At 44.9% G+C, this 27,242-nt stretch overlaps 1 protein-coding gene across 6 annotated transcripts in view; it reads left to right on the forward strand.

Annotated features, from left to right (window-relative positions):
• The first annotated feature begins 13,041 nt into the window (after window positions 1–13,041).
• LOC128345924 (rab9 effector protein with kelch motifs-like) overlaps window positions 13,042–27,242 on the forward strand; it is a 29,028-nt gene continuing 14,827 nt past the window's right edge. Inside the window, exons 1-4 of one of the 6 annotated variants that reach the window (XR_008316708.1) lie at window positions 13,042–13,167; window positions 15,927–16,182; window positions 23,688–23,864; window positions 24,429–24,534. Coding sequence is in view for 5 of the 6 variants with exons in the window: in XM_053298621.1 (XP_053154596.1) it covers window positions 15,983–16,182; window positions 23,688–23,864; window positions 24,429–24,534 (483 nt within the window). In the remaining variant the exon portion in view is untranslated. Of the gene's footprint in view, window positions 13,168–15,926; window positions 16,183–19,523; window positions 19,751–23,687; window positions 23,865–24,428; window positions 24,535–27,242 lie in introns of those variants that run through there. The other 5 variants (XM_053298621.1, XM_053298611.1, XM_053298631.1 and 2 more) reach the window with 5 other exon arrangements.

Genomic DNA, 27,242 nt, shown 5'->3' on the forward strand with positions numbered 1-27,242 from the left:
GGGTAAACAGAATCAGGATGTCCCATAGTGATTTGCCAGGAGAAAGAAGGATCATTGGTTTGGACTGCTGCGATCAGTTGCTCCAAACTGAGCCTAAACCAGCCCTTTTCTTCTTTTTTAAAAGAGCTCTATCATTTTAATTTACAGCATATTTTGATCAGAATTGGAGGTAGATTTAGTTTTATGCTGTATGTAGGAGTTAATGCTTTATTGGCAACTACACCAACAACCATTTCATTTATGAGTAATTATGCCAGACAAATCGCACATTTGTCTTTACAACAAACGTCTGAAGTTTCTGAACGAGGACTTCATATAATTCCATTACTTCTTTGGCAGGGGAAGATAGTTCTATACTGCTCTCTAAAATGGTAGAACATAGAATATTACTATCAGCTGACTTGTACCATTTGGCAACCAACTCACTCACTTGAGCATTCCATTTGACCCTTGAGGGTCTAACGCCATCCACCTCTATTTGATGCTGGTGTGGTCCCCTCAGGGCACCATCCGATAGACTATAACAAAGTACCAAAGGTATATGGTAACTTTCAGGCCTAACTATTATTTCAAAGTGAGAGATCTTAGAAATCAGGTCACGAGGAATGAAAATGGGCCCAGGCGATCACCCTGAGCAGCACCACTCAAGATAGATAAATCTTGCCTGTTCACCATTTGAGGTAGGCATAATCTGGCAACATTACAAAATGAAAAAGGTCTCAGTGCAGCTTTTAAAATGACGCATAGGGAATAGCCGACAGGAGCGGGGCAGTATCTGGTTCGGCAAATGCCATCCCTTAAGGTACTAGAGTATAAAAGATTCAGATAAAACAAGGGGACAGAGCAGAGCCACGTAAAGAGCAGACATGAGGTTGTGCTAGCTGGTCAAAGAGATCAAAGAGTCAAAAGAAAGATAGCATAGACCAAGTAAGAGATTCAGCGTATAAGTGCTTATATGCCAGTGCCAGAAGCCTCCGAGACAAGATGGGCGAGCTGGAGTGCTTGGTTACTAGTGAAAAAATAGATATAGTGGGAATAACAGAAACATAGTGGAACAGTGAGAACCAGTGGAACACTGTTATCCCCTGATATAAACTCTATAGAAAGGACAGGTAGGGGTGCCTTAGAGTGAGAGTAGCACTGTATGCTGAAGAAGGGATAGAATCTAACAAGCTAGAAAACAGGGATGTGCACTGAATTGCTTCAGTGCACATCCAAAGGCGGTGCGGGATTCCATTAAGAGGAGGTGGGCAGGTCCTATCTGCCTGTTCTCCAAGCCTCCGCTGGGGTGCTATTGTTATGGAATGACTTCTGTGCAAGTGGCAGCTTGTGCCACTTGCCCCTCTAAAATGCCACGCTGTGGAGATGGGATGCTTCTCCAGCATCCCTCATGCGGTGGCGGCACATAAATGCCACTGGTGCATGCATCAATGACATCTGTGGGGCCAGCAATGCCATTTACGTGCTGATGCCATGTGAGCGATACATCCCATCACTGCGGCATGGCATTATAGTGGGGCAAATGGCGCAAGGACCTGCTCGCTGCCTCTTAAGAGAACCCTGCATTGAAACATTTTGGCGCCAGGGTGCCAAAGCGTTTCAGTGCCTCTCCAAAGAGGCACCAGAATGCTTGGGCTCATCCCTACAAGAAAACCTAGGAGGACTGGAGTCCTACACAGAAACCCTGTGGGTGACAATATGAGGCCTGAACGGAAATGTGCTACTGGGAACATGCTATTGCCCTCCAGATCAAAACACTGACAGTGACTGGGAGTTGCAGAAGGAAATCAGGGAGGTGTCAGGGAGGCAGTAATAATGGGTGACTTCAGTTACACCCACACAGACTGGGTAAATTCACAGTCAGGTAATGACAGAGAGGTCAAATTTCTATATATGCTTAATGACTGTGCCCTAGAACAGTTGGTCATGGAACCAGTCAGAGAGAAGGCAACCTTGGACTTAATCCTGAGTGGCACCCAGGACCTGGTGCGTGATGTCAGTATCATGGACCCTTTAGGGAACAGTGACCATAGTGCAATCCAATTGAGCATACATGCGAGGAGAGAATCACCAAGGAAGTCTAACACAGACACTTTGAATTTCAGAAGAGGAAACTTCTCCAAATTGAGGAGCATGGTGAAAAAAAAAACCTAAAAGAGAAAATCAAGAGAGTGACTTCGCTCCAGAATGCATGGAGTTTACTCAAAACCACAATACTAGAAGCCCAGTTAGAATGTATACCAAAAAGGAGGAAAGGTATCACTAAGTCCAGGAGGATGCCAGCATGGCTAACAGGTAAGGTCAAGGAAGCCATAAAGGAGAAGATGACTTTCTTCAGAAATTGGAAGGACTGCCCAAATGAAGAGAATGCTAGTCCTCGCCTCTGCACCAGTGGGGATGGGGTGGGAGGTGTTGTGCCCCCATCACATGAGGCAGGCATGGACCATCATCTTGCTGCCTCCTCCACATGACCAGGATTGGCCAATGAGGGAAGGAGGTGGGCTAATGGGGTCCTGGCCACTTCCATTCCTCAGTTGCTCTGCTTAGAATACACTTCTAAAATAGCTGCTTGAGGACAGGCTCTTGGGCCAAAGATTTAGAAAGGGCAAAATCTTGCAATCTAAAACTAGAAGATGTACAAAGCTCCACTTCATAATTCTGAGGTACGAATCTCTCCTGGGAAGCACTATGTAGTAGGTTGATGACTGTATTTTCAAGAAAACCTCCAAGGGAGTTGTCATGTAATATCATCTCAGATGTCAAAATCTGATGAACTGGCTCACCATCTATACAAATAGCGAACTCAGGTGGCCTAGTGCTGAGGAGCTTGGAAGCAAAGTTGGGCTATCCAGAAAGAAAGTAGTGGCTTCTGTATTCCTGGAAGTCTTATGACATAGGCAGAAAAATACACATTTGTACCTTAAAAGAAAAATACATTTTAAAACAAACAGCTCACAAATGGTCCAGTGAGCTTCGTGGAATGTTGAGAGAATAAATATAACCCATAACATTGCCTGCTGCTGGTGTGGGTGGTTGTATGCATGTATGAATATAGGTGTGAGTGTGTGTGTGTTTGTATTTATTTATTAGATTTGTATACCGCCCTTCCAAAATGGCTCAGGGCAGTTTACAGCATGATAAAAACAATTAAAACAAATTAACAATTAAAATCAAACTATTAAAACACAATAAAACCAATTAAGCAGCTAAAAACCCTGGAAATCAGGGTAACAATTTAAAACAGTTAATCATTTAAAATCCTGGAAGGCCAGGCCAAACAGATCAAGATACTTTATGACCATCTTCTATCTCACAGTAATCTGGAGTCTAATCCTCTCCCTTTACACACAGTTATAAATGCTTTGGAAAACATCCAGATCTCCATAAATGCTTTCTTCACAAAGGCTGACCCCAGCCTAGCCTCTCAAGAGATCTTAAGTGCTGCCCCAGCAGAGAACAATGGCATCCTTACCTATTTGGAAAAGGCAATAGTCAGAGCTTCAGTCTGTCACCCAGTAAATTCACTTTCATATTATTTATTTATTTATTTGATTTTTATACCACCCTTCCAGAAGGGCTCAGGGCAGTTTACAATTAAAAACAGAAACCATTAAAACCAATAACAATTAAAACAGAGATATAAATATTAACACCAATTAAAACATCTTAAAAAACAATTAAACTACCATAACAATTAAGACCCTGAAAACCAGGTTAGCATTAAAACGATTAAAACTAATTAAAAACCCTGAAAGGCCAGGCCAAACAGATGGGTTTTAAGGGCTCTCTTGAAGGTCAGTAAGGAATTAAGATTACAAATTTCTGCTGGGAGTGCATTCCACAGCCCAGGAGCAGCCACAGAGAAGGCCCGCCTCTGAGTCGCCACCAAACGAACCGGTGGTAACTGGAGACGGACCTCTTTGGATGACCTGAATGTGTGGTGGGGATCATGTAAAAGAAGGCGCTTTCTAAGATATCTCGGACCCAAGCCATTCAGGGCTTTAAAGGTAATAACCAGCACTTTGTATTTTGCCTGGAAACATATCGGCAGCCAGTGTAATTGTTTCAAAACAGGCATGATATGGTCTCTCCGGGTTGCCCCAGAGACCAATCTGGCTGCCGTATTCTGAACAAACTGAAGTTTCCGGACTACGTACAAAGGCAGCCCCACATAGAGCACATTGCAGTAGTCAAGCCAGGAGGTTACCAGCTGAAGCACCACTGTTTTGAGGTCATCCTCTTCGAGGAATGGGCGCAGCAAATCAGCCGAAGCTGATAGAAAGCACTCCTGGCCATGGCCTCCACCTGAGATACCAGGGTGAGGCCTGGGTCCAGGAGTACTCCCAAGCTGCGCACCTGCTCCTTTTGGGGGAGTGTAACCCCATCCAGCACAGGAAGGTCTAACTCACCCCTCAGATTCTGAGCCCCCACAATGAGCACCTCCGTCTTGCTTGGATTCAGCTTCAATTTGTTATCCCTCATCCAGCCCATTACTGCCTGTAGGCAGGCATTTAGGGAATGAGTGCCATTTCCTGAAGATGAAAAGGAGAAGTAGATTTGGGTGTCATCAGCATACTGATAACACCCAGCACCAAATCTCCTGATGACCTCACCCAGCGGTTTCATGTAGATATTAAAAAGCATTGGTGACAGAATGGAGCCCTGAGGGACTCCATATAACAGCTCCCATTTTGAGGAGCAACTGTCACCAAGTTCCACCATCTGGAATCTACCCGAGAGATAGGAGCGGAACCATAATAAGTTCCCAAAGGCCACTGCTGTAAGGGAAAGAGAAGCTACAAGGAAGTCGCAAAACCACATATTTCACAGAAAGGGCTTTGAGATTCCTCTTTGAGCAGAGGCCTTCACTGGCACTTTTATTAAAGACCAGACTTCTCATTTGTCTCTATGTAATAAGATAAAACTAACAGCTGGGCAATCTCACCAGTTGGCAGAGAGTTCCCTTCTCAACATCCCCTACAGGAAGACCCAGATGGCAACAGCAGATTAAAATTTGCTTTGAATGGATTAATTGGAAACATCCCGCCTCCCGCCACCCAAAAGGAGAATTGTCATTTCGGTGATACTCGTGGAACCTGTAATACTAGATGTGCACCACAAATTCAAACACCTCAAGCTGCAGGACTAGAAACCATTTATATTAAATCTAGGCCAACTCCCTTATTAGGAGAGGGCCAAGTAGGACCTATAACAAAATGTTATGTGGTGTATCTTCAGCCACTACTACGATGACAGCGATGAATATTTATATACCGCTCTTCAACCAAAGTTCTCAAAGCAGTTTACATAGAAAAATAAATACATAAAAATAAGATGGTCCCCTGTCCCCAAAGGGCTCACAATCCAAAAAGAAACATAAGTCTGACCCTAGAAACAGTCACTGGAGGGATGCTGTGCTGGGGCTGGATAGGGCCAGTTGCTCTCCCCCTGCTAAATAAAGAGAATCACCACTTCAAAAAGATGCCTCTTTGCCCAGTTAGCAGGGCTTAGCACTAAGGAAAAGGCTGTTGCCAGCCTTATAATGTTGTCCAGGCTTGCCCAGTGGGGAGTGAGGAAGAGCTTTAGAAGAGTGAAAGGGGGAAAGGATTCCTTGAGGTCTTCCTCAGCTGTACTGTATATATAGTGCTAGACCAGAACTTCCCAACCTGTGGTACTCTAGATCTTGCTGAACTACAACATTTATTGTGGGTAGGGATGATGGGAATTGTAGTTCAGTAACACCTGGAGTACCACAGGTTGGGAACCCCTGTGCTAGACAGGATTGGGGCTAGGTCCCCTGGGACAGTAGTGAGAACTACCCATAGATAAGATAACAATAGAGAAATCTAGGATTTTAGCACAGCTAAATGTGATTGGAAGGGCATTCATTCAATATACTGTGTGTGTGTGTGTGTGTGTGTGTGTGTGTGTGTGTGTGTGTGTGTGTGTGTATACACATCTGGGAGGTAACAAGGAGCTGTAAGGCTATTCCATCTGCCTGCAGAGACTTACCAACTGGTCCCTCTGTCTCCTGTGGAGTTTCCAGCCCAGACAAGGACCAGTCTGCTTGTCTGCTGCCAAGTTCTAGCTGGTTGGTTGCCAGCCCTCAGACTGTTGAAGAGTTCCGCCTGTGGCTTGTTCTGGGGCTGGGCCTTCGAGGGTGGGATTGAGGGCTAGGGGGTTGTGTTGGGCCAGGCCTTTTGCAGATATGTGTTTGGGCTCTCTTGAGGGGGGTGGTGCTGGGAGTGTGCCCAGCGGTTCTGGGGCAGCTATTACTGTTGTGGTGGGGAATAGAAGAATCGGTGCTGGCAGAGCAGCTGGCCATTACAGGGGAAGGGAAATCAGTAATTTAGTAACTGTTTCCACTTCCAACTGCTCTGTCACCTCTCAGGCCTTGGGGAACAGCCCCAATGACCCACAGAATCTGGCCTTGCTCCTCTGTAATGCCAGGTCAGTTCAGAATAAGACTGAAATTGTCCACGATTTGATCATGGATGAGGGAGCTGACCTGGCATGTATAACTGAGACCTGCTTTGGGGAGGAAAGTGGTCCTTTGTGGACAAAGCTTCTCCCACCAGGTTACTCTGTCATGGAGCAGGCCAGGGGAAGTGGGCGGGGGGGTGGGGTGGAGGGGCTGTGGTCTATAAGAATACCATTTCCCTTACCAGGGCCCCTGTGAGATATTTGACTTATACTGAGTGCATATTTTTGTAGCTGGGAACTAGGAATAGATTGGGGATTCTGTTGGTGTACCGTCCACCCCGCTGCCCAACCAACTCCCTAACTGAGCTGATGGAGCTGGTCGCGGAGTTGGTGTTGGAGTCTCCTAGACTTTTAGTGCTGGGGGACTTCAATATCCACTTTGGGGCTGGCTTGTCTGGTGCAGCGCAGGAGTTCATAGTGGCCATGACAACTATGGGCCTATCCCAGTTAGTTTCTGAACCAACTCACGTTGCCAGCCACACACTCGATATGGTCTTTTGTTCAGATCAGGGGGGTGTTCTGTGGGTGGGGGATCCTGTTGTTTCCCTATTGTCATGGACGGACCACTACCTGGTTAAGGTTGGTCTCACAGCCGCAATCCACCCCTGCAGGGGTGGTGGACCTATTAGGATGGTCCATCCGAAAAGGCTGTTGTACCCAGTGGGATTTCAACAGGCCTTAGAGGATTTTGACGTTGGTGCGGCTGGTGATTCTGTTGATGCCCTGGTGGGAACCTGGAACAGGGAACTCAACAGGGCAGTAGACATGATTGCTCCTAAGTGTCCCTTCCGACCTGCCTCAAAAATGGCCCCTTGGTATACTGAGGAGTTGCGGGGGCTGAAGCGGTTGGGTAGGCGACTAGAGCGCAAGTGGAGGAGAACTCGGTTCAAATTTGACAGGATACAGCATGTGACCCATCTGAAGACTTATGCAGTCGCGGTGCGTGTGGCAAAAAAGAGTTTTTGGTCTGCGTGCATTGTGGCTGCAGGTTCGCGCTCAGCAGAGCTATCCCAGATTGTGAGGAGTTTGATTTCTGCTCCTTCTACCTCAGATCATTCCCTGGGGTCATTATGCTGTGATGCCTTTAATGGTTTTTTTGCAAACAAGATCTCCTGTATTCGGGCCGACTGTGACTCCACTATTTTTGCAGGGTCTATGGAGGAGGTGTCCAGAAATCCCTCTTGCAGTTTTAGATTGGATCAGTTTCAATCTGTGACTCCTGAGGATGTGGACAAGCTGCTTGGGGCGGTGCAGCCTACCACCTGTTCTCTGGATCCTTGCCTGACTTGGCTGCTTCTCTCTAGCAGGGAGATTGTTGGAGATGGCCTAGTTAATATCATAAGTGCATTGCTGAGAGAGGGTAGAGTGCCCCCTTGTTTGAAGGAGGCATTGATTAGACCACTCCTAAAGAAGCCTTCTCTAAATCCCTTAGCGATGGACAGTTACAGGCCAATCTCCAATCTCCCTTGGCTGGGCAAGGTGATTGAGATGGTGGTGGCCAACTAACTCCAGGCAGTCTTGGAGGAAACTGATTATCTAGACCCATTTCAAACTGGCTTTAGGGCTGGCTATGGAGTTGAGACAGCCTTGGTTGGCCTGATGGATGACCTTTACCGGGAAATCAACTGAGGAGTGTGGCAGTGTTTGATACCATCAACCATGGTATCCTTCTGGATCGCCTGGGGGAGTTGGGGATAGGGGGCTCTGCTTTGCAGTGGTTCCACCCCTATCATGTCTTCCCGCAGTCATCTTTTTTCTAAATTAAATAGCCCCAGGTGTTGTAGTCTTGCCTCATAAGAAAGGTGCTCTAGGCCCCTGATCATCTTGGTTGCCCTTTTCTGCACACATTTTGCCCTCCTCTCTGTCCAACAGGGCTGGGTCTAGGTTTCAGGGTGCTCTTAGCAAACTGCCATCTAAGGATTCCGTCCTGTCTGGCTGGGCCCTGAAAGTATTGCTCTGCCATTACCACACACAGGCCATAGCCACAGAGGTGATCTCAGGGATCAGCAGTGGGGCCAGCCATATTAAAAGCCTATTCCCATGATCACCAGAAAGTGGGCTAAGGGAGCCTAGCCTGCTTACTGGTGATCGTCAGAACCACTGGGCTTGTGGGTGAGCCTGGTAGTTCCACAGCGGCTAACCCACCTAATTCCCCCTCCCCTTAAATGAGGTTAACAAAGCGAGCACTCCGTTAACCTTGTTCTTTTGATCATGTGCCACTGCGGCGCGTGGCAACACATGAGTAGACCCCTCGACCAGGAGGCTACAAGCAGCCTCCCGGCCTTGGGGGCCTCCCCAGAATGCCCCGTGCATTCGCTCAGGGCATCCTGGGACTTCTGGGGGCTGGGGAGCCCCCAATCCCTGCAGCCCCCACCGGCTCCCTGACAGAGCCAGTAATCGTGTGGGCAACCAATCCGGCCCCCAGGGCTAAGAGCCTGCTCGTCTTCTAAGCCTGTTCTTCCTGCAGAAGCCCTCATGGCGCTTCACACTAATCGTGTGAAGCACCTCTGATTCTTGACAATGGCCTGTGCCCCAGAGCTTAAAGGAACGGACAGGTCAGCTACAAAATCACTATAGTATGAACCCCTGGCTCATTGCAGTGTTTGGGCCTTCCAGCAGGGCAAGACAGGCTGATGCATATTGTGCACATAATGCTGTGTACTATGATGACCTAACTTTACAGCCTTGGGGCAGGTTCATTGCTTGGGGTAGAACACAAGCTTTAGGCTCATAAGGTCCCAGGTTTGATCCTTGGCATCTTCCCCTAAGGAAAGACACAAAGTACATAGTCCGGAAACTGCAGTTAGTCCAGAATGTGGCAGCCAGGTTAGTCTCTGGGTCATCTTGGAGAGACCATATCACTCCTATCTTAAAAGATCTGCACTGGCTGCCGATAAGTTTCCAGGCAAAGTACAAGGTTTGGGTTATAACCTATAAAGCCCTAAACGTCTTGGGCCCTGGGTATTTAAGAGAACGCCTTCTTTGCTATGAACCACACTGCCCATTGAGATCATCTGGAGAGGTTCATCTGCAGTTGCCACCAGCTCATCTGGTGGCTACTCGGGGACAGGCCTTCTCCATTGCTGCCCCGAGGCTTTGGAACACAATTCCTGCTGAAATAAGAGCCTCCCCATCTCTTACAACTTTTTAAAAGGCAGTCAAGACGCACTTGTTCACACGGGCTTTTAATTAGACTTTGTTTTAATTGTGTTTTTAATTGTGTTTTAATAGTCTTAACGTTTTAAATTTTAATTGTTGAAATGTGTTAATCTTTTTATTGGTTGTTTTTATTGTCTTGTAAACCGCCCAGAGAACTTGCGTTTTGGGCGGTATAAAAATGTGTTAAACAAACAAACCAACACACCTCTGCTTGAGGCCTTGGAGAACCACTGCCATTCACAGTAGACAGTACTGGGCTAGATGGATTAATGATCTATTCAATATATGGCAGCTTCACAAGTGTATACTATGAACTTTCCCCTATAAAATAAGAGAATCATAGAATTTTAGGGTTGGAAGGGACTTTGGAGGTCTTCTAGTCCAACCCCCTCATCAGCGCAGGAAATTGCTACAGCATCCCTGACAGGTGGCTCTCCAGTCTTTTTGACAACCTCTAGAGGTGAGCCCACCACTGCACAAGCAGTCTGTTCCATAGGTCTTTATCTGTCTATCTAGCCGCCTGCCCAAAATGTATGTCTTGTAGTTAGGTATTCTAAAGTTCTTAATGGCTTACCTAGCTCTGCTTCCTTATAATTTCAACCATTGGCTCAAGTTGCTGCTGCTTCTATGTGACAGCCCTTCAGACAGTTGAAGCCAGCCATCATATCTCCCTGAGTTTTCCTTTCTCCAGCCTAAGCATATCCTCCGCCTGCTGCTGAGCTCCCTTTCAGCCAACTATTGCATAGTTTCAGCTAACAAGAAGAACTGCAGTCTACCAGGGCACATTGTTCCAGCTAGAAGAACTTCTGTAAATTCAATGCTTAGTCATACTTGGAGGTTGTTCACACACAAGTGGATGGGCAGGGGGGAAGGAAGCTTGTTTAACTCACCTTCCCTCCAGACGGGCACTTGATCTTGTTGGGAGTGTATACTGCACTCCCAGATGATCAATCAATCAATCATCTTTATTATGCTCAAAGACCAGCACAGGATATAGTACAAATACAATGAGATAGGAGATCATTAAAATTATTATGCAACTAAATGGCTGCAAATTAATAACTATAATTAAACTATAAGGTTATGATCAAAATACAACTCTAAATGAGTGGGGTGACTAATAAAATAAGATAAAACAAGGGTAAAATTATGATTATTAAGATACAATCCTAGAAGTTGTGGGGAGATTAATACAGTAGAGCTAAAACAAGGGTAGGTATACAACTATCTTTAGAAGTAGGAATCTAAGAGTATAAAATAGTTCAAATAACATATAATAGCTACAATGTGAAACAGAGCAACAAATTAAAATTAGACAATCAAGTAAAATAATCAGTATTTAAAAATCTGCTGCAAGGAGTATGGACTGGCAATTGGGACCCGGTGGATCTTGCATGCTGCCACGCAGAGCCTGGCAGCATTGTATGCGAAGGTCCGATTGTCGTCCGAGAGCAGCATCTTGGTATAGTCTTGACTAGAGCGACCAGGGTATATGAGGAGCAGAGGTAATATGAACTTGTCATGGCTGTCTTTATAAAAGGGACAGGAGAGAAGGATATGATCTATGGTTGCCACCTCCCCAGAGTCACAAGGGCAAAGCCTTTCCATGAATGGGATCTTCCTGTATTTGCCTTCCAGAATGGCGGAGGGAAGGGCAAGGGTGAACGCCCTTCTGTAGCTTGGAATTTCCAATTGTGACAAATATGCAGAGGGGAAGACGATGGATCTACGACTATCCGAGGTCAGGAAGCCCGGCACCTTGCTTAGATCTGCCTGGCGTTCGATGTCCAGAATCCTCTGTTTGATGGCTGTTTTTGTCTTGTCTCAGCCCATAGCAAGCAGGAAGGATGAGGAGAAGCCCAGATGCACCACTTTGTTGTACACTGCCCATTTCCAAGAGGATTGAAGTTGTCCTGCAGGGTTAGTAGGGCCAGGCCCCGTGGGACCAGATGATCTACGCTGTGTAGGCGCAGCACAGAGCTCTGGAGCTTGGCTTCTGGAGATCCCACAACGCACCACACAACATACACAATGCATTGGGGGATTCCCCCCACTCTAGGCGCCCATCTCTGTGCGTGGCCAGGCTGGAAGCAGTCCATGCTCGCACACGAACAAATAGCCTGGGAGTGCTCTCTCCCTTTACCTCAGCTAACAGTTGGGCTGAAAAGCAGGGCTGGGTGGTGCTGTCCCACCAGGAATGCGCCCAGTCCCAGTGGCTCCCACACACAGGACCGGGTCTCACGATCAGTGAGACCCGGTTTTAACCTGTGAGGGGGGAGAGCGGACTAAGCCTGCTCTCCCCGCTCACGAGTGGGCAGGGAGCCCTGGGTGGCCGGATCGGCCGCCCACACGATGGACGGCTCAGAGACGGAGCTGGTGGGGGGTGGGGGGAGTGGGGGCCGCATGGCCCCCACAAGCCCCAGTATGCCCTGCGCAAGTGCGCAGGGCATACTGGGGAGACCCCCGAGCCGGGAGGCGGCTTTTCACCTCCCGGCCGGGGGTCTACACATGAGTAGGCATGGCGCAAAGCCGCGCTGCGGCTACTCACAATGGTAAAAAGCAGGTTTGCTGGAGTGCTCGCTCCGTAAACCTGATTTTTACCAGGGGTTCTCGAGCAGGTTTGCCACTCAAGAACCACCGGGCTCGGCTGTGAGCCCGGTGGTTCTTACGGTCACCAAAAATTGGTCTAGCCTCTACTAGCCCGATTTTTGCTGATCGTGAGAAGCGCCCCACAGCCTAGGCTTCCCTAGCCTAGGTTAGGCTGCACGTGAGAACAACCTCGTAATTTAGACCAGCTTCAAATAATGCAAACTTTTGGATTGCTTTTTAAAATGGCTGTGGCCCAACAGACACCAAATTGGAGTTTTATGCATAATTACAGTTGGGAACCCTTGCCATGAGTCCCCAGATGTTGTTTGACTAAAACCTCCCATCATCCCCAGCCACAATGTCCTTTGGGAGTTGGTCCAGCAGCATCCTGGGGACCCCTGATGTAGGTCATGATGTCGTCATTGACTGGACATATAGCAATTCATGTCATTTAGTAACATGATTTATTAATTCATTTACAGCAACTACTTTGTGGCTAATGCAGTCATAGCAGTCTGACTTTGTAGGTTTTCTAGAATAATATCCTACATTTTTCTTTGTTCTGGTTTTATTTAAAAAATATATAGTTATTGGTAATATATTAAGCTTTCTCATTACCTATAACAATAACAATGAATAGAAATGAAGGAGAATTGTAACTAACATTAAAACAAAAACTTCTGAAAAACAAATATTCTTACAGATGCAACTAAGATTTCTTTGACATTTTATAATAAGATTACTCACTAGTAAAAAAACAAAAAAACCAACAACAACCCAAGTGTGAATAATTGGATTCCATGATTGGGAGCAGGTGTAAAGATTAGATAAGGAACTTTAAAAAGAGCTTTTTGCTGCATCCTTCTTGCCCAAGGGTTTTTGTGTGTGGGTGGAGAGGCTAAAAGAATCTCATGCATTGGAAATCAGAAGACACTAGTGAGTATATTTAGTACTGAATGTTCTTCACTCCTGTTTGTTGTTTAGACTACAACTTTTAATTTACTTGGTGAATGTTATGAATTAGAATTTAACTAATTCTAGTTAAATAACTTTCTTGAGTTGGTTGATCATTCAGAACGTTATGCTAACACCAGGTCTATGTTACTGTGACATTATGAAGGGCAAAATCCAGAGGCAGTTAGTAATGATTTTGTATTGGAAGTAATGAGATATGAGTTTAGTTGTGACTAATATGTATCATTTATTTTAATTGTGCATAGTTGTGACTGACCTACTTAGTGTAGCTCCTGTGCATAGTCTACAGAATACATTTGAAAATTAAGCTACTAGGGTTTGTTATGATTTTTCTGGTTGTTAGTTGTCTTTGTTCTAAAAGATAAAATTCCTTGAATAGTGCAGAAGTCTTTTACATAGAAAACTTTTAATTTTGAATGTTCTAAATAGTATATAGACATTTGAATGATATGTAGTGTGTTAGGCTATAGTGGATATCACTACAGACCATTGGTCCATCTTTAGCTCAGTATTGTCTTCACTGAGTAGCAGGAGGATATGTCAGGCATCTTCCCAGCCCTACCTGGAGCACCTAGAGACTGAAGCTGTGACCTTCTGCATGCAAAGTGTGGTGTGTTTGGTTAATCAATTCCTTGATCCAAGCCAGCTTTTGAATGGGGCTTTAGTTACTTGAATCCCAGTCCTGGGGTAGAGGTGGGGCTAATGAACGGCCAGCAGCAAGAGCACTGAAAAAGTACTCTGCACTTGCCTCTCTGTGCATAATATCTATTTTATTAAACTATTAATATTCCTGATTCCACTTCACTGCCTTCTCCTTGCATACCACAACTCTTTCTCTTGGATTCTACACAAAGCAGATGCTCTGATGCACTGAGCTATGACCCCATCCCTTAAACAGTGTATTGTGTTTAAACTGCCATACAGTTGCCTCTGAGGGAGATGGGTTCTGCTTCAAGTTTCCCAGGAGATCCTCCTGCTAGCAGTGGTGGCTACTGCTCCTAGGTGGCATCTGGTTGGGGGTCAGTGCCAGAGGACCCTCTGGGATGCTGTAGCCTTAGCCTGCCCCATGGTGACTCCTGACCCCTGATGGCAGCACTATGTGTGGCAGTCTTCAGTGGCACCCAGGAAGAAAGAAAGGGCAGGTGAGAAAGCAAATGGAGATGATGCTAGTAGCAGTGAGAAGTCATTTCCTTTACTCAATCACCTGTGCTTTCTTCCTGGGTGGTGCAGCACTTTGGATGGTGTTGTGGGAGTTACAATGAACCTGAGCACTACACACCTGGCTATGCAAATATCATGCAGAAAAGGTACAGTTGACCTAGTTGACTCTGCCAAATATATGGACTGTGTCGTCCATCTCCACTGATGGACTAAAACCAGATGGAAACAGTCTGCAAGATGCCATCACCGGAGGATAAGAAAAGAGGGTATTTGGTACCATTCAGTACTTGGCACAGTATATGCCTCATGAGCCCAGCCTGAAAGCACTTCTGAAAACACTGTTCAAACAGATCACTTGGCCATGGGGACCAGAATATTGGGCAGCCCTAGACAGCTTAAACAAGCCATTGCCATGATGCCAGGGCTCTGACGTTAGGATACACACAGCAACTGAAAGGACAACCTGATTCACTTGAGGATGCTTTTTAAGTGCATGTCTCTTCCAAATGAGATAACCAATAGCCTATGTATAAAAATATCCTGTTCAAATATAGGAGCAAGAGCTGTTGGCAATTGTGTTTTCTCAATAAGTGTTTGGCATGTATGTGAAGGTTCAATGTGATCACAAGCTGCTGGAAGCTGTCTTTGAGTCCTTCCAAATGGAGGAATACTGTGTTTGAAAAAAACAAATCGTTTTCAGTTACACGCAGCAGCAGCATTGCCCAGCAGCATCATTGCCCATTGTACACAGCCATTGCACAATTTTGCAGTGCTCTCTGCTGGCCACTTGCAGTCAAGCCATGGAGATAATTGCCTCTCTTCAGACCATTCGAAAAGTAATTTTAATGGCTAGCAAATGGCCAGCAGATGGCAATGCAAAATTGCAGAATGGGCAAGTACTTCATGTAGCTGCCCCATTAATGGAAAGCATACATTCTCAAATGCAGTATTTCTGTTTCTGGAAGGATTCTTTGTGAAGATCATAGAAAAGATGGCCATGAATGCCTTTCCAGCTGCAGGAATATGTCCTACAAATTACCTACATTTTATTTATTTAGTCACTTCCAGTGACTGTTGCTGGTGTCTATCTTATGTTTCGTTTTAGAATGTGAGCCCTTTGAGGACAGGGAGCCATCTTATTTATTTGTTATTTCTCTGTGTAAACCACCCTGAGCCATTTTTGGAAGGGCGGTATAGAAATAGAAATAATAATAATAATTTATTTAACGTAATTTTTTTTACCACCCACAACCTGTGTCTCTGATAAGCTTATATTCATACCAGTCATGCTTTCCAGAGCAACAGTGCTCACTAGACCTCATGACTGAAGAAAGATGACTTATAGTCTGGCAAACCTACAATGATCTAGTGACCATTTGCTCAGACAACTCAAAGAATGCACAGACACAACCAGAGAGATTCAGGAGGAAATGGGATACTTAAAGATATTTATACCATATCAGCCCTGGGGGGATAAGGAAGGTTCTCTTCCTCCAGCTACCAAGATCCCCCTGTTCGTGTTAACCCATGTTAACTGGCTCCTCCATCCCCAAATCTAGGGAGCTCTGTGCATTAAAGCTGCTGTACCTGCACCTCCGCTGCACCTGCTCTGGCCATGTTCTCCATTTCCAGTTTCTTGGCTGCAGATGAACTGCAATCTCGATGCCGTCGCTGGAGCTGGGCTCCCGGAGGCCACTGGCAACAGGAGGCAGCCCAAGCTCAGAAACCTCGAGATATTGATTCCATCCTGGGGCAGGGCAAGCTTGACTTCTATGCCCTCTGGTCTCTGCGGGAGCCACCCCGGCACCTTAGCAGGTGAGGTCTCTGGGTGGGCTGGCTTGGCCAAACCAGAACTGTTTGCCTGGGGCTATTTAGTTTAGAAAAAAGATGACTGCAGGGAGACATGATAGAGGTCTATACAATCATGCATGGTGTGGAGAAAGTGGACAGGGAAATTCTTCTCCCTCTCACATAACACTAGAACCAGGTGTCATCCTATGAAATTGATTGCCAGGAAATCTAGGACCAACACACGGAAGTACTTTTTCGCACAACGCATAATCAACTTGTGGAATTCTCTGCCACAAGATGTGGTGACAGCCAATGACCTGGATGGCTTTAAGAGGGGTTTGGATAACTTCATGGTCTATCAACGGCTACTAGTCAGAGGGCTATAGGCCACCTCCAGCTTCAGAGGTAAGATGCCTCTCAATACCATTTGCAGGGGAGAGGGCATGCCCTCAACTCCTGCCTGTAGGCTTCCAGTGGCATCTGGTGGGCCACTGTGTGAAACAGGATGCTGGACTAGATGGGCCTTGGGCCTGATCCAGCAGGGCTGTTTTTATTTTCTTAGAGAAAACAGTGAACAGGCAGGCAGGAAGTAGATGAAAATTGAACTAGAAACTCTAGGCTCCACTATCATGGCATTGCTTGTCACCTTTTCTGAGATTTTTGATTACTCCCCACCCCAAAACTATCCTATTTTGGTATCTTCACAGGGCTGATGAGGTTTGGCTTCATTGGGTAGTCAACCCATATGGAGCAGAGGGGAGTAGCAGCAGCCTTTGTTGCTGGTGGGAGGGCTCATTGGGAGGTTAGTTTGGCCTCCTTCTGGTGACACCTTTTCTTCATTTCTTTCCTCACCTGCTCAGAGCTGGAGGGAGGAAGCAGAGGCACTGCTTGCTCACCTGCCAAAATGGGCAAAGTGCTAGATGTGACTCCATAGGCATCAATCCCAATGCCTCCTATTAGTACAGGACCATGCACAGTGCCCAGAGGCATATCTATGGAAAATAGCACCCAGGGCAAGCACTGAAGTTGTGTCCCTGTCCAAACATCTGACGCAAACTTAGAATAAAAACTGCTTTGTTCCAGTAGGGTGGGAAAAAGTAACCTAGAAGGGAAATACAAAACCAAGCCCACCTCACACACAAAATTAGCATAAGGTTCCTGTAAGAATTCAGCAGTAAACTGAGTTTTCCAACAGTCCCTAAAATTGTCGCCTCCCTATTGACTGAGCCATCCATGATTGATCCCTACAGGGAGCATAATTCATTACAGTAGAGGTTTTCAAATGTGTGCCCTCTGATGTTGCTTGACTACAGCTCCCATCATCCACAGCCAAAAACCCACTGTGGATGATGGATGTTGTAGTCCAACACCTGGGGACCCATGTCTGAGAACCCCCTGCACTCAACAACTGAGAAACAAATAAATAATTACTTTAACATTTATGTTTCACATTTGTATTCCACTCTTCTTCTAAGGAACTCCGGGTGACATATATGGTCTCCCACATTTTAGTCTCAAACTTGAAAGGGGAACACTCAAAAACATTCAAAAACCTGATTCCCACATGCACCCTGAAGTAAAAGGTAAAGGTAAAGTGTGCAGTTAAGTCGATTTCTACTCCTGCCACCCACAGAGCCCTGTTGTTTTCCTTTGGTAGAATACAGGAGGGGTTTACTAACCCTGAGGTGGTATAATCCAATCTTTCACCTCAGGGCTATACCACATCATTTTAATGAATATTTAGGCTAGAGCTGCAGTGGATCCGCCTATCACAAGCTCTTCAGACTTTGAGTAAAGATACTTGTAGAATTTGCATTCTTACTGTAGCAAAAATTACTTTTATTTGTTCTTACAAAAAACTCCTTTTGTTAATTAAAACCTCTCTCCCAAACCAGTTTTCTTAAGTTCAGACACTTGCACAAATTAAAACTGCTTGGAACTGTCTCCCCTTTTGAGCTAAATTCCCCACATTCGCCCAAACTGGAGTTGTTGACCAATCATCCCCAAGGCAGTTCCATCAACAGTACAGGTTGACAAAGGATGGAGGACTACATTGTGTAGTGCACACATGTACCCAATAAACACAGTATCACAGTTCCAGACAAAACAAGTCTGGAAGTGCCCTTTTATTCCTTTTGGCCAGAGAGATATTTTAAAAATATTTTTTTTAAAAACAAAAAACTCAGAAGCCATAAAGTGCTGAATAAAACTTCTGATAGTCATAAACTGGGAATTTGATGCTTGTTGGCTTTCTTGAAGATTTACAGAAGCAACTTAGATACATGGGAAGCTGCTTTATACTAGCTTGGCATTGTCTACTCTAACGGGCAGTGGCTCTCACTGACTTATATTATATTAAATTTTTTAAAAAATGTTTTACCTATAGCCCCTTTGGGGGGCTTCCTAAAGGCCATGGGGGTAGTGTGTGTGTCTGCAAAGGTTTCCCCTCCCCAGCCGGCCTCTTAATTTACCGCCACAACCCGTCCTGGGCTGATTTTAGGGCCTGTTCAGGCCTGCAAAGATTGATGCAGTGGTCATTTTGGAGGCAGCCACTCATGCTCAAATGGCCTCTGCAAGGCCTAGGGCCTCACAGGGACCATTTGAGCATTTTTTAAATATCTATCTATATCTATCTATCTATCTATCTATCTATCTATCTATCTATCTATATATAAATAAAAATGGCCGCTGAAAACAAAATGACAGCCGCACATGCTCAGATGGTCCCTGTGAGGCCCTAGGCCTTGCCAGGCCTCACAGAGGCCATTTGAGCATGCGTGGCAGCCTCCAAAATGGCCACCGCACCGATGTTTGCAGGCCCTAAAATCAGCCCGGGACAGGCTGCAGTGGTAAATTAGGAGACCGGTGGGAGAGGGGGAACCTTTGCAGACCCCTCCCCATGGCCTTTAGGAAGCCCCCCAAAGGGGCTTCAGGTAAATTTTTAAAAAATTCACAAACTGGGGAGGGGTTGGGAAGCAGCATGGCACTGGCGCCCCCCTTCAAGAGGCGCCCAGGGCACGTGCCCTTGCTGCCCCACCCGAGATACACCTCTGACAGTGCCTTGGGATTTTTGTGATGAAAGCAAACCACCTACTCGGTTCTCTACAAAATACCTCAAAGAATGAGAAAATAACATGTTGGCAGTCTGAGAATCTGCTCTGTCGTGCTGATCTGTGAAAGTTGAGTATGAATAACTAAATGATAGAATAATAAACATTTTGCATAAGCTTTTTTTAAAAACAGAAATGAACTACCTTATACCTAACTAATATTACAGCATATGAAAAAATTTCATAATAATTAATAAAAAAGTTTTTTTGCACGTTGGCACATCACATTATATGTATTAATTTACTTCTTCCTAGAGATCCTCATAATCGTCTTCCTCTAGCTCCTCATCCTCTGGATCTTCATTCTCCATCATGTTGTCACAAGCATTCTCTTGGTTCTGTATATTTTGAGATGCACAGGCAGCAGATCAACCCTGCTTTACGACAGCTGCATCTTCCTCCTGGGCATCTGGACGTAGTGCATCCACACCTCACCAGTTGAAGTACAGCCTTTGGAGCTGGGAGTTGATTGGTCATTATAGGTATCCATACATCCCTTTCCATTTTCCAACCATATTGTTTGGGTGATGGGATTACACACTTCACAATTGTATCATTGTTCTAAATGATTGCTTGATGGTGTGCTCGTAGTATTGTGTGGTGTAATACATCTTTTGTAGGTGGAAGATTCTCAGATTGGGCTTGTTTCTTGGTGAACTGCCACCACCTTAACCTATCAACCTGTGAGATCTGTGTACGAGACAAGTAAACCTGACATATAAATTCCTCAAGGGCAGCAAATGTACCATCACTGGGGAGCAAATCCTTCCCCAGGCTTGCAAGTGCACTTATAATATGATCATTGGCATGCTTGAAAGCTTCCCAGAAGCTTGGTTTGCCTTTCCCTACAAAACTTCCAGTATTATCGGCGCCACTGATAGCATCTAAGCCAGGCAAAGCAGAAACCTTGCTGGGACCAAGAACTTCATATATGGGCAATGGAGGAATAGTGCATTACAACTCTCCTTTTCGTGTAACAAAATTTGCCGGCACATAATTCTGGGTACGATGGAAAAGCTAGCACAAAAACATCAGTGTCTGGTGAGTGAATGTTGATTCTGGAAGTCCCCTTGTTTGTTTGCATCAGCAGCATGAAGCAAAAGCTTTGTATCCACTTCTTCCTGATTACTTTGAAGATGGCTCATATCTCTGTGTGTAGCTCTGCATTCACATCCCCGTGTCACTACCACATTTTTACCATTTGTATGTGCTTTTTCAAGTATCTTCCTTGACAGGTAATGTGTTAGTTCTATCTTTGTTTTCACATGTGCTTTATTGTTAATTTTGTTATGCTTGTTGTATCCATGATGTGGTAAGCTCACCGGTTGTTGCTCTTGTCATCTTTCACGTGTTGCTGTCTTGAGTGACATATCAATGTCATAGCGATCAAATACCACAGGAATTTCATCAAAGTTTCTGTATTTTCATAGAAAATAACTTGTAAAATGTTCAGCAAGCTGGCCACAGTTTTTTATGCTGTCCAGCTTATGAAGTGACTGGATTTCTGCCATCCCATCTACAAGTCCCACCTCAAATCCAGGTGACTAATTAGGCTCACTATGAATGGCTTCTGTTTTTTCCTTGTTCAAGGCTAGTGGCTCTGCATCCTCATCATCAGGCAATGTGTTTGTGGGTAACTTTTCCAAAATAGCCATCAGACTGCTTGTGTTTTGGCATTCCAGCATCATACCATCAGCAACAAACATAGCCCTTGACACTGTAGTCTGAGCTAAACTCACGGCATGCTGGTTGACTTCAGTCTTTTTTGGATAGGCTTGTGTCTGGTCTCTTGAGAACCCAACGGAAGAAGCACTTGGAACATTCCAATCAGTAAGTGAACCAGAAAATACCCATCTCTCTGTTTTGGTAATAAGTTTTCATAGGATCTTAGCAGCATCATAGAGTATTTTCGTGTCGTCATTTCCATCAGTGTTGCTCTCTTCTGCTAACTGAATTGTAGCATCGCTTAAAACTTTGATAGAAACGCATTCTGATTCATTCACTCGTTTTGGCTTATGGAATTCTACACTTGGTAGATCATGCTGTATAAGCTGCTTTATTTTTTTGCGGCTGGGATGGCTGTCCACATTATTTGCCATAAGGATTCCTGTGTATGCCTCCTGAAGATGAGCCATGGTGACAATATTTCCATCCAACAATGTATTCTCAAATAGACTAAGGAATTCAGTTTTGGCTGCCACCTCATTCACCTTGCTTGGTTCTTGTGTGTTGAGTGCTGAGTGATTGACATTTGTTATATGTGTTGCCCAGAACCATTTGTGGTATTTAATGTCAATAGCATGTGGATCTTGAGGATTAATGGATGTACAAAGTTTGACAAGCAGTTTCTCATTCCCACTTCTTTCAACTGCATCTTTAAGTAACTGACCAGCATTTTCTGTAGCAACTAAATGACATGGGTTCTTGGAACCCAGTCCATTCTCACAAAAGAAGCACAATTCCCTATTTATTTATCAAATTTGTACACCGCTCCAAACTTTTAGCTCTGGGTGGTTAACAATAACATAAAACAAGTTAAAACATACACAGGTGTGTATTGTAAGGTGATGATCAAGATCAAGTGAAGGTACTGCTTAACAGTATTGGGTCTTCTTCAGTATTCAATTTTATCTTTTTTTAAAAATCGTTCTTTGGCACGTTTGAGCATTTTGGTATGAACAGTCTCTTGGTAACATTTCTATGCCACAAACATGCTTTTGCTTGAAGAGCTGCCATGTGACATCACAAAAGGCGCCTACTAATCTCAGGAAAACTTTTGTCTCCATACTGAGCATGCTCCCTGATAAAGCTCAGTACTTTTTCATAGGATATAGCAAGCAACAAGCTTCTCCACCAATGCCTCATAACTCCAGGGTGGGAAACACCTTCCATTGTTAATCAATGAACAACAGTCTCAACAATATTTAAGAGGCTCTGAGGATCTGAAACACATAAAGAAAACACATTGAAAACTATACTAAAACTTGTACACATCAAAAACAACCTCAAACCCTTAACTAAGGAAAGGTCATGATCAGCTGAGGTTCAGTGGGTTTCTGCAACACACGCAACTCCCCCCCCCACCTCTGATAGTGCTGAATTCTTTTATGTTATAAAAGGAGTTAAATCACTACCAAACTGTGGTTAATTACCTTGTCTGTTGGTTTAACAGACATTAATATTGCTTTTACATGATAAAATAATTAACCTTCTGCTTTAACGAGGGATCATAAAAACAGAGCAGATTCTCAGTCTGCCAACGTGTGTTTTCTTTGTTTAGAGGTATTCTGAAGACAATTACATAAGCGGTTTGCTTTCATCACAAAAATCCCATGGGTTTCCAAATCATCATATCTGCTCCCGCACTATATTTACTAGAGCTTTTTAGTTTATAGTTTTAAAGCTTTGGTTTTAGAGTTTTTATTGTGTTAAATTGTTTTAATTTATGTTAATGTTTTAATGGTTTTATATTGTGAACTACCCAGGGACCTTTTTGTATGGGGTGGTATAAAATAAAATAAAATAGAGACATTAGGAGTAAAGACTGGCCCCCTTGTTGCCCTTCTTTCTGTATCTCTGCTCTAAGACTCTTCTGATTGGTAGACTGATACAACTGACTTCCCTTCTTCTGTGCTCTCTCTGTTCCTCCTCCTTCCTTCCACCATACACTAGCTAGTACAGGGTGCAGGTTTTCTATCTAAGTTTGTAACTCCTTTAATTAAACCTTTACTTGTTTTGGTCCTTAAGCAACTGTTTCAGTATCTCCTTCCTGAGCTCTGTTGCCATCAAAATGGGTTTTTCTGACTCCAATTCTCCCTTACACAAACAAGTGGTAGTTGCAAGGGGCAGTGGCCTCTGCTTGCACACCTGCCCTTGCCTTCTAGGTGGGACTGCTTGCACTTATTCTCACTGGTGCCCAGAGGGAGCAGGCAGATGAGCAGGGGTGGCTGCTCCTTGCTTCCATGACACACTCGGAGAACATGCAATTGATCAAGTGGCAATGGCTTGCTTACGCAGGCAAACAGTGACAACTAAGGAACAGCCTCTGCTCACTCACCTGTGTGCTCCGTCTGGGCAACTCAGCAGGTGGGGGTCGGCTCCACTAGAGAGAGGAGGACGGAAATCCCACCAAGGGCATGTTGCCAAGTGCCCCACAAATAAGGACATAAGAACAGCCCTGCAGGATCAGGCCCAAGGCCCATTTAGTCCAGCATCCTGTTTCACACAGTGGCCCACCAGATGCTGCTGGAAGCCACAGACAGGAGTTGAGGGCATGCCCTCTCTCCTGCCATTACTCCCCTGCAACTGGTACTCAGAGGCATCCTGCCTTTGAATATATAAATATTATATATTGCTCACCAATGCACATTTTCCTTCACCTCTTCTGAGAGGAGGACCATGTTTTCTGTTCTCTCCAAGTAAACATGGCCGCAAATGTTATCAGACTCTCCTGCCGCTTCCACTGCCAAAACAGTTGGTGATCTTTGGTTTGGGCGATTGGAGCCGCTATTCTCAGAAGACTGTCGTCACTGTGGAGGTGGTGGTGAATCCAGACACTGAGCCCCAAAGGATTGGCAAGTTGGGGTCTGAAGCAAGGTAAATGTGATACTATATATGGGATTTGCTGCCAGTATTAATATACTGCTAGTGTTCAAATTGCTTTCTAAAGTGACTGTGGAGCTTAATTTCCATGGTAATGGTGGGAAATGTACCCTGGCCCACCCAATGAGTGGCTAGAAAAGGATGGAACAGATTCCAGGCTTTCAAGGGGTTCTACTCTATGTTCCTTGTCAGGAGACACTCCTTGAATGACCTGCTCTTGTTGCCTTCCAAACCTATCTGTTCCTCAGTGTCAGGCTACATCAGGACAGTTCCTCAAACTTGGGAACCTCTCACTGATACAGTGAGAGTTGGCCATGTAAGTAGAAACAGAGGTGCACCTAGGTAATTTTGGAGCCTGGACCTAAAGGTCTTTGAAGTCCCTTGAGGGCACACACCACACCACCCAGGACAGACTAAAAAGGATTTGGGGGCCCCCAGGGGGTGTGGAGACCCTGGACTTCAGCCCCAAAGTCCAAGGGTAAGAGCACCTCTGAGTAGAAATGAAACTATGCAGGGTGCCATTGAAAGTGACTTGCATCTGTGTGTTTGCATGGACAGGTGTTTGGTGTGGGAAGGTGAGTGGAGAGTGGATGTTCTGATGGCTTCGTTGAAGCAGGCAGAGAATGGTAACCCTGTTAAGCTTCTCTTGACTGTCAAGGAACAGGTAATAATTTTGACAGCTAAATATATATTAAGGGCAAAAGTGTGCTTTTGGACTCTTGAGAAACAGGGGGAAGTAAAACTGTATTGTGAAATATGAATTTTTATTGCATTTATTAGACGATTCAGAAAATTGCAATTTCTGTTGACTTTTGCACTACTTCAATATAAGTGCCCCAGGCTGCAAATTGTTTTTAAAGGGCCATATAACCTGCACAGTTCCCTTAACTTTCCAATATGTTGTGCTATTCCTAATATGCACTGCTTTGCAGGCTGCATGATGAATTGTCGAGTATTCCCCAAAACTCATTGGTGATGTTAAGCCACCTTGACTCTTTGGATATTGTGTGTTGTCCCATTTTAAGCAGTATCCAGCAGCAGAACACTTTCCCCACTGGGGCGGGAAGAATGTGACAGATGGACCTTTTGTTTGGCTTATAAACACATTCCAGTTTCATATCAGAACATCACTCAATTCCAAAAGCCAATTTTGGCCTGGGCCCACCACTTTTGTAGATTTCTTGTCTCTCATTTATCTGTTAGGGACAGAGGCGGATTTAGCCACGGACCTTGGGGACCAGGTCCGTGGCCTCCTGCCCTTCAGGTCTGGGCTGCTTTTCCAGTCCGAAGTCCTTCAGGTCTGGGCTGCTTTTGGACCTAGGTGCACCCTTGGTCAGGGATCTTGCTCCTATTGTTTCGAAACATGCTACCTTGAGGGAGAAACATTAAGCTTTTGATTGTTTTGCCTATCTCCAAGAGGTGATAGTTAACTTTGAGTTAGGGAGGGGAGGGATTCTTGAGGTTTGTGTTTAGCTTTGTTAGCTGAGACCAGGTTGCATGGCTCCTGAGAGTGTGCAGACTTCACCACGATGCAAGTGCTTGTTTTCTGAACGGCAATTTGAGACCTAGGAGCTACCAAGCCTCCTGTCTAACACCAGACAGGAAGAAAGGTATCTTGATTGTGCATTTTTACCATTTTGCTTTGGTTGCCTGTGAATTGTCCTACTTTTTATATTGATTTATATAAACTTACTTTTGACTGTGTTAAACTTGATCTGGCTGGAAACATGCTTCGTTCTGTCTCCCTATGTCACTGCTCTGGCTAAATGCTCTTTAAAGAGGTTTTAAGGCATTTTGGCTATATTTTGAGTTCACACTGGTTCTAGATAGAACAGGGAAGGTTTTGATGTAAGTTTTGTCTTATAGGACACTGGTGGCAGATCTACTGGAGAATTCATTTAATTCATGTAAAAAGTGACTTGATTTTTATTTTAGTTTGTGGGCTTCAATTTACAGAATGAAAAATATATTCTATTTTTAATACTATGAGATGAATTGTTGATGAAGAGTGATTTCTAGAAATATAAATAATGAATATACCTGTGCCTGTCCTGAGGACTGGGTTTAGCCATAAGAACATAGGAAGCTGCCCTATATTGAGTCAAACCCTTGGTCCATCTAGTTCAGTATTTTCTACACAGACTGCCAGCAGCTTCTGCAAAATTGCAGGCAGGAGTCTCTCTCAGCTCTGTTGCTGCCAGGGAGGGGAGGGCACCTGGAACCTTCTGTATGAAAGCATACAGGTGCTCTTCCCAGAGTGGTCCTGTAGTGATCAGCCACCCCTCCCCCTAAAGAGTTAACAGGGAGTGAACCCTTGTCTTGACTGACACACTGGTGAACTCCAGGGCAGCCAATCAGTACACCAGGTGGGTGAGACCTAGAGAGCGGTTGTGGGGAATTCTGGGAACAAGAAGGGCAGGAATATGACTCTGCAGGTCCTGGAAAGACAGGAGGGCCGGAAGCTTTAATTCTCATCTGAGGTTTGGTGAGTTCAAGGAAAAGGAAGCCTGGGCTTTGGCTTTGGGAAGTTTAGTCTAGGGGAAAGTTTGTTTAGTCAGACTTTGCATTAGAACTTGTTTCTTTGGTGTGTGCTTTGTATATCCCTGGTACTGTTCTGGTATTGTTTACCTGCAACATAATTAAAATAAGAAACACTAGCCTACACCCAACCCCATTTAGGGCATTGCAAAAGACTCTATAAACATTTAAACGTGCATGAAGACAACCTATTTTTGGAATCCTACTAAGTATTCTTAACTGTAGTTAAAAGCTGAGAAAGCCTCAGACAGAAGCAGTCTGTAGTAATTGGATAAAACTGTTTTTAAAGCTTTTTTTCTTTTTACAAGCCTCTCTGAGTTGGTTTTTAACTCGGGAAAAGGTGGGGGCTGAAGGGGGATTTTCTCTGGTGCAAAACGTGTCTCAATGAGAGCTTTGCGAAACTAACAATTTAACACCACGTGCCTGCAGCAGGCCAGGGAGGACAATTGGACTTATACACTTGCTTGTTAGCAAGGAGTAAATGGGAATCTTGGATCACTCCAATTCCCATTCAGAGTAGCCTGTAAGAGAGAGATCGGGTGGCAGCCTTTTGAACCTACTGATATTACAGAATAGTTTTAGGAGAAGCCTAGTCATGCAGCTCAGCAGGGATGATTCAGCATTTCTTTCCCTCATGTGAGCTTGATCTGAGACAAAGGCTTTAATCTGCTACAGGTCCCATCCCCTAAGGCAGGTCTGCCCAGTTTTGGCCCTCGTGCAGATGTTGGCCTACAACTCCCATAATCCCTGGGAATTGGCTACTGTGGCTGGGAATTATGGGAGTTGTAGTCCAAAAATAGCTGGGGGGTTTGTTGCGCAGGCCTGCCCTAGGGG

Source organism: Hemicordylus capensis, chromosome 1 (assembly GCF_027244095.1).
Source record: "Hemicordylus capensis ecotype Gifberg chromosome 1, rHemCap1.1.pri, whole genome shotgun sequence".
NCBI classification, from domain to species: domain Eukaryota; kingdom Metazoa; phylum Chordata; class Lepidosauria; order Squamata; family Cordylidae; genus Hemicordylus; species Hemicordylus capensis.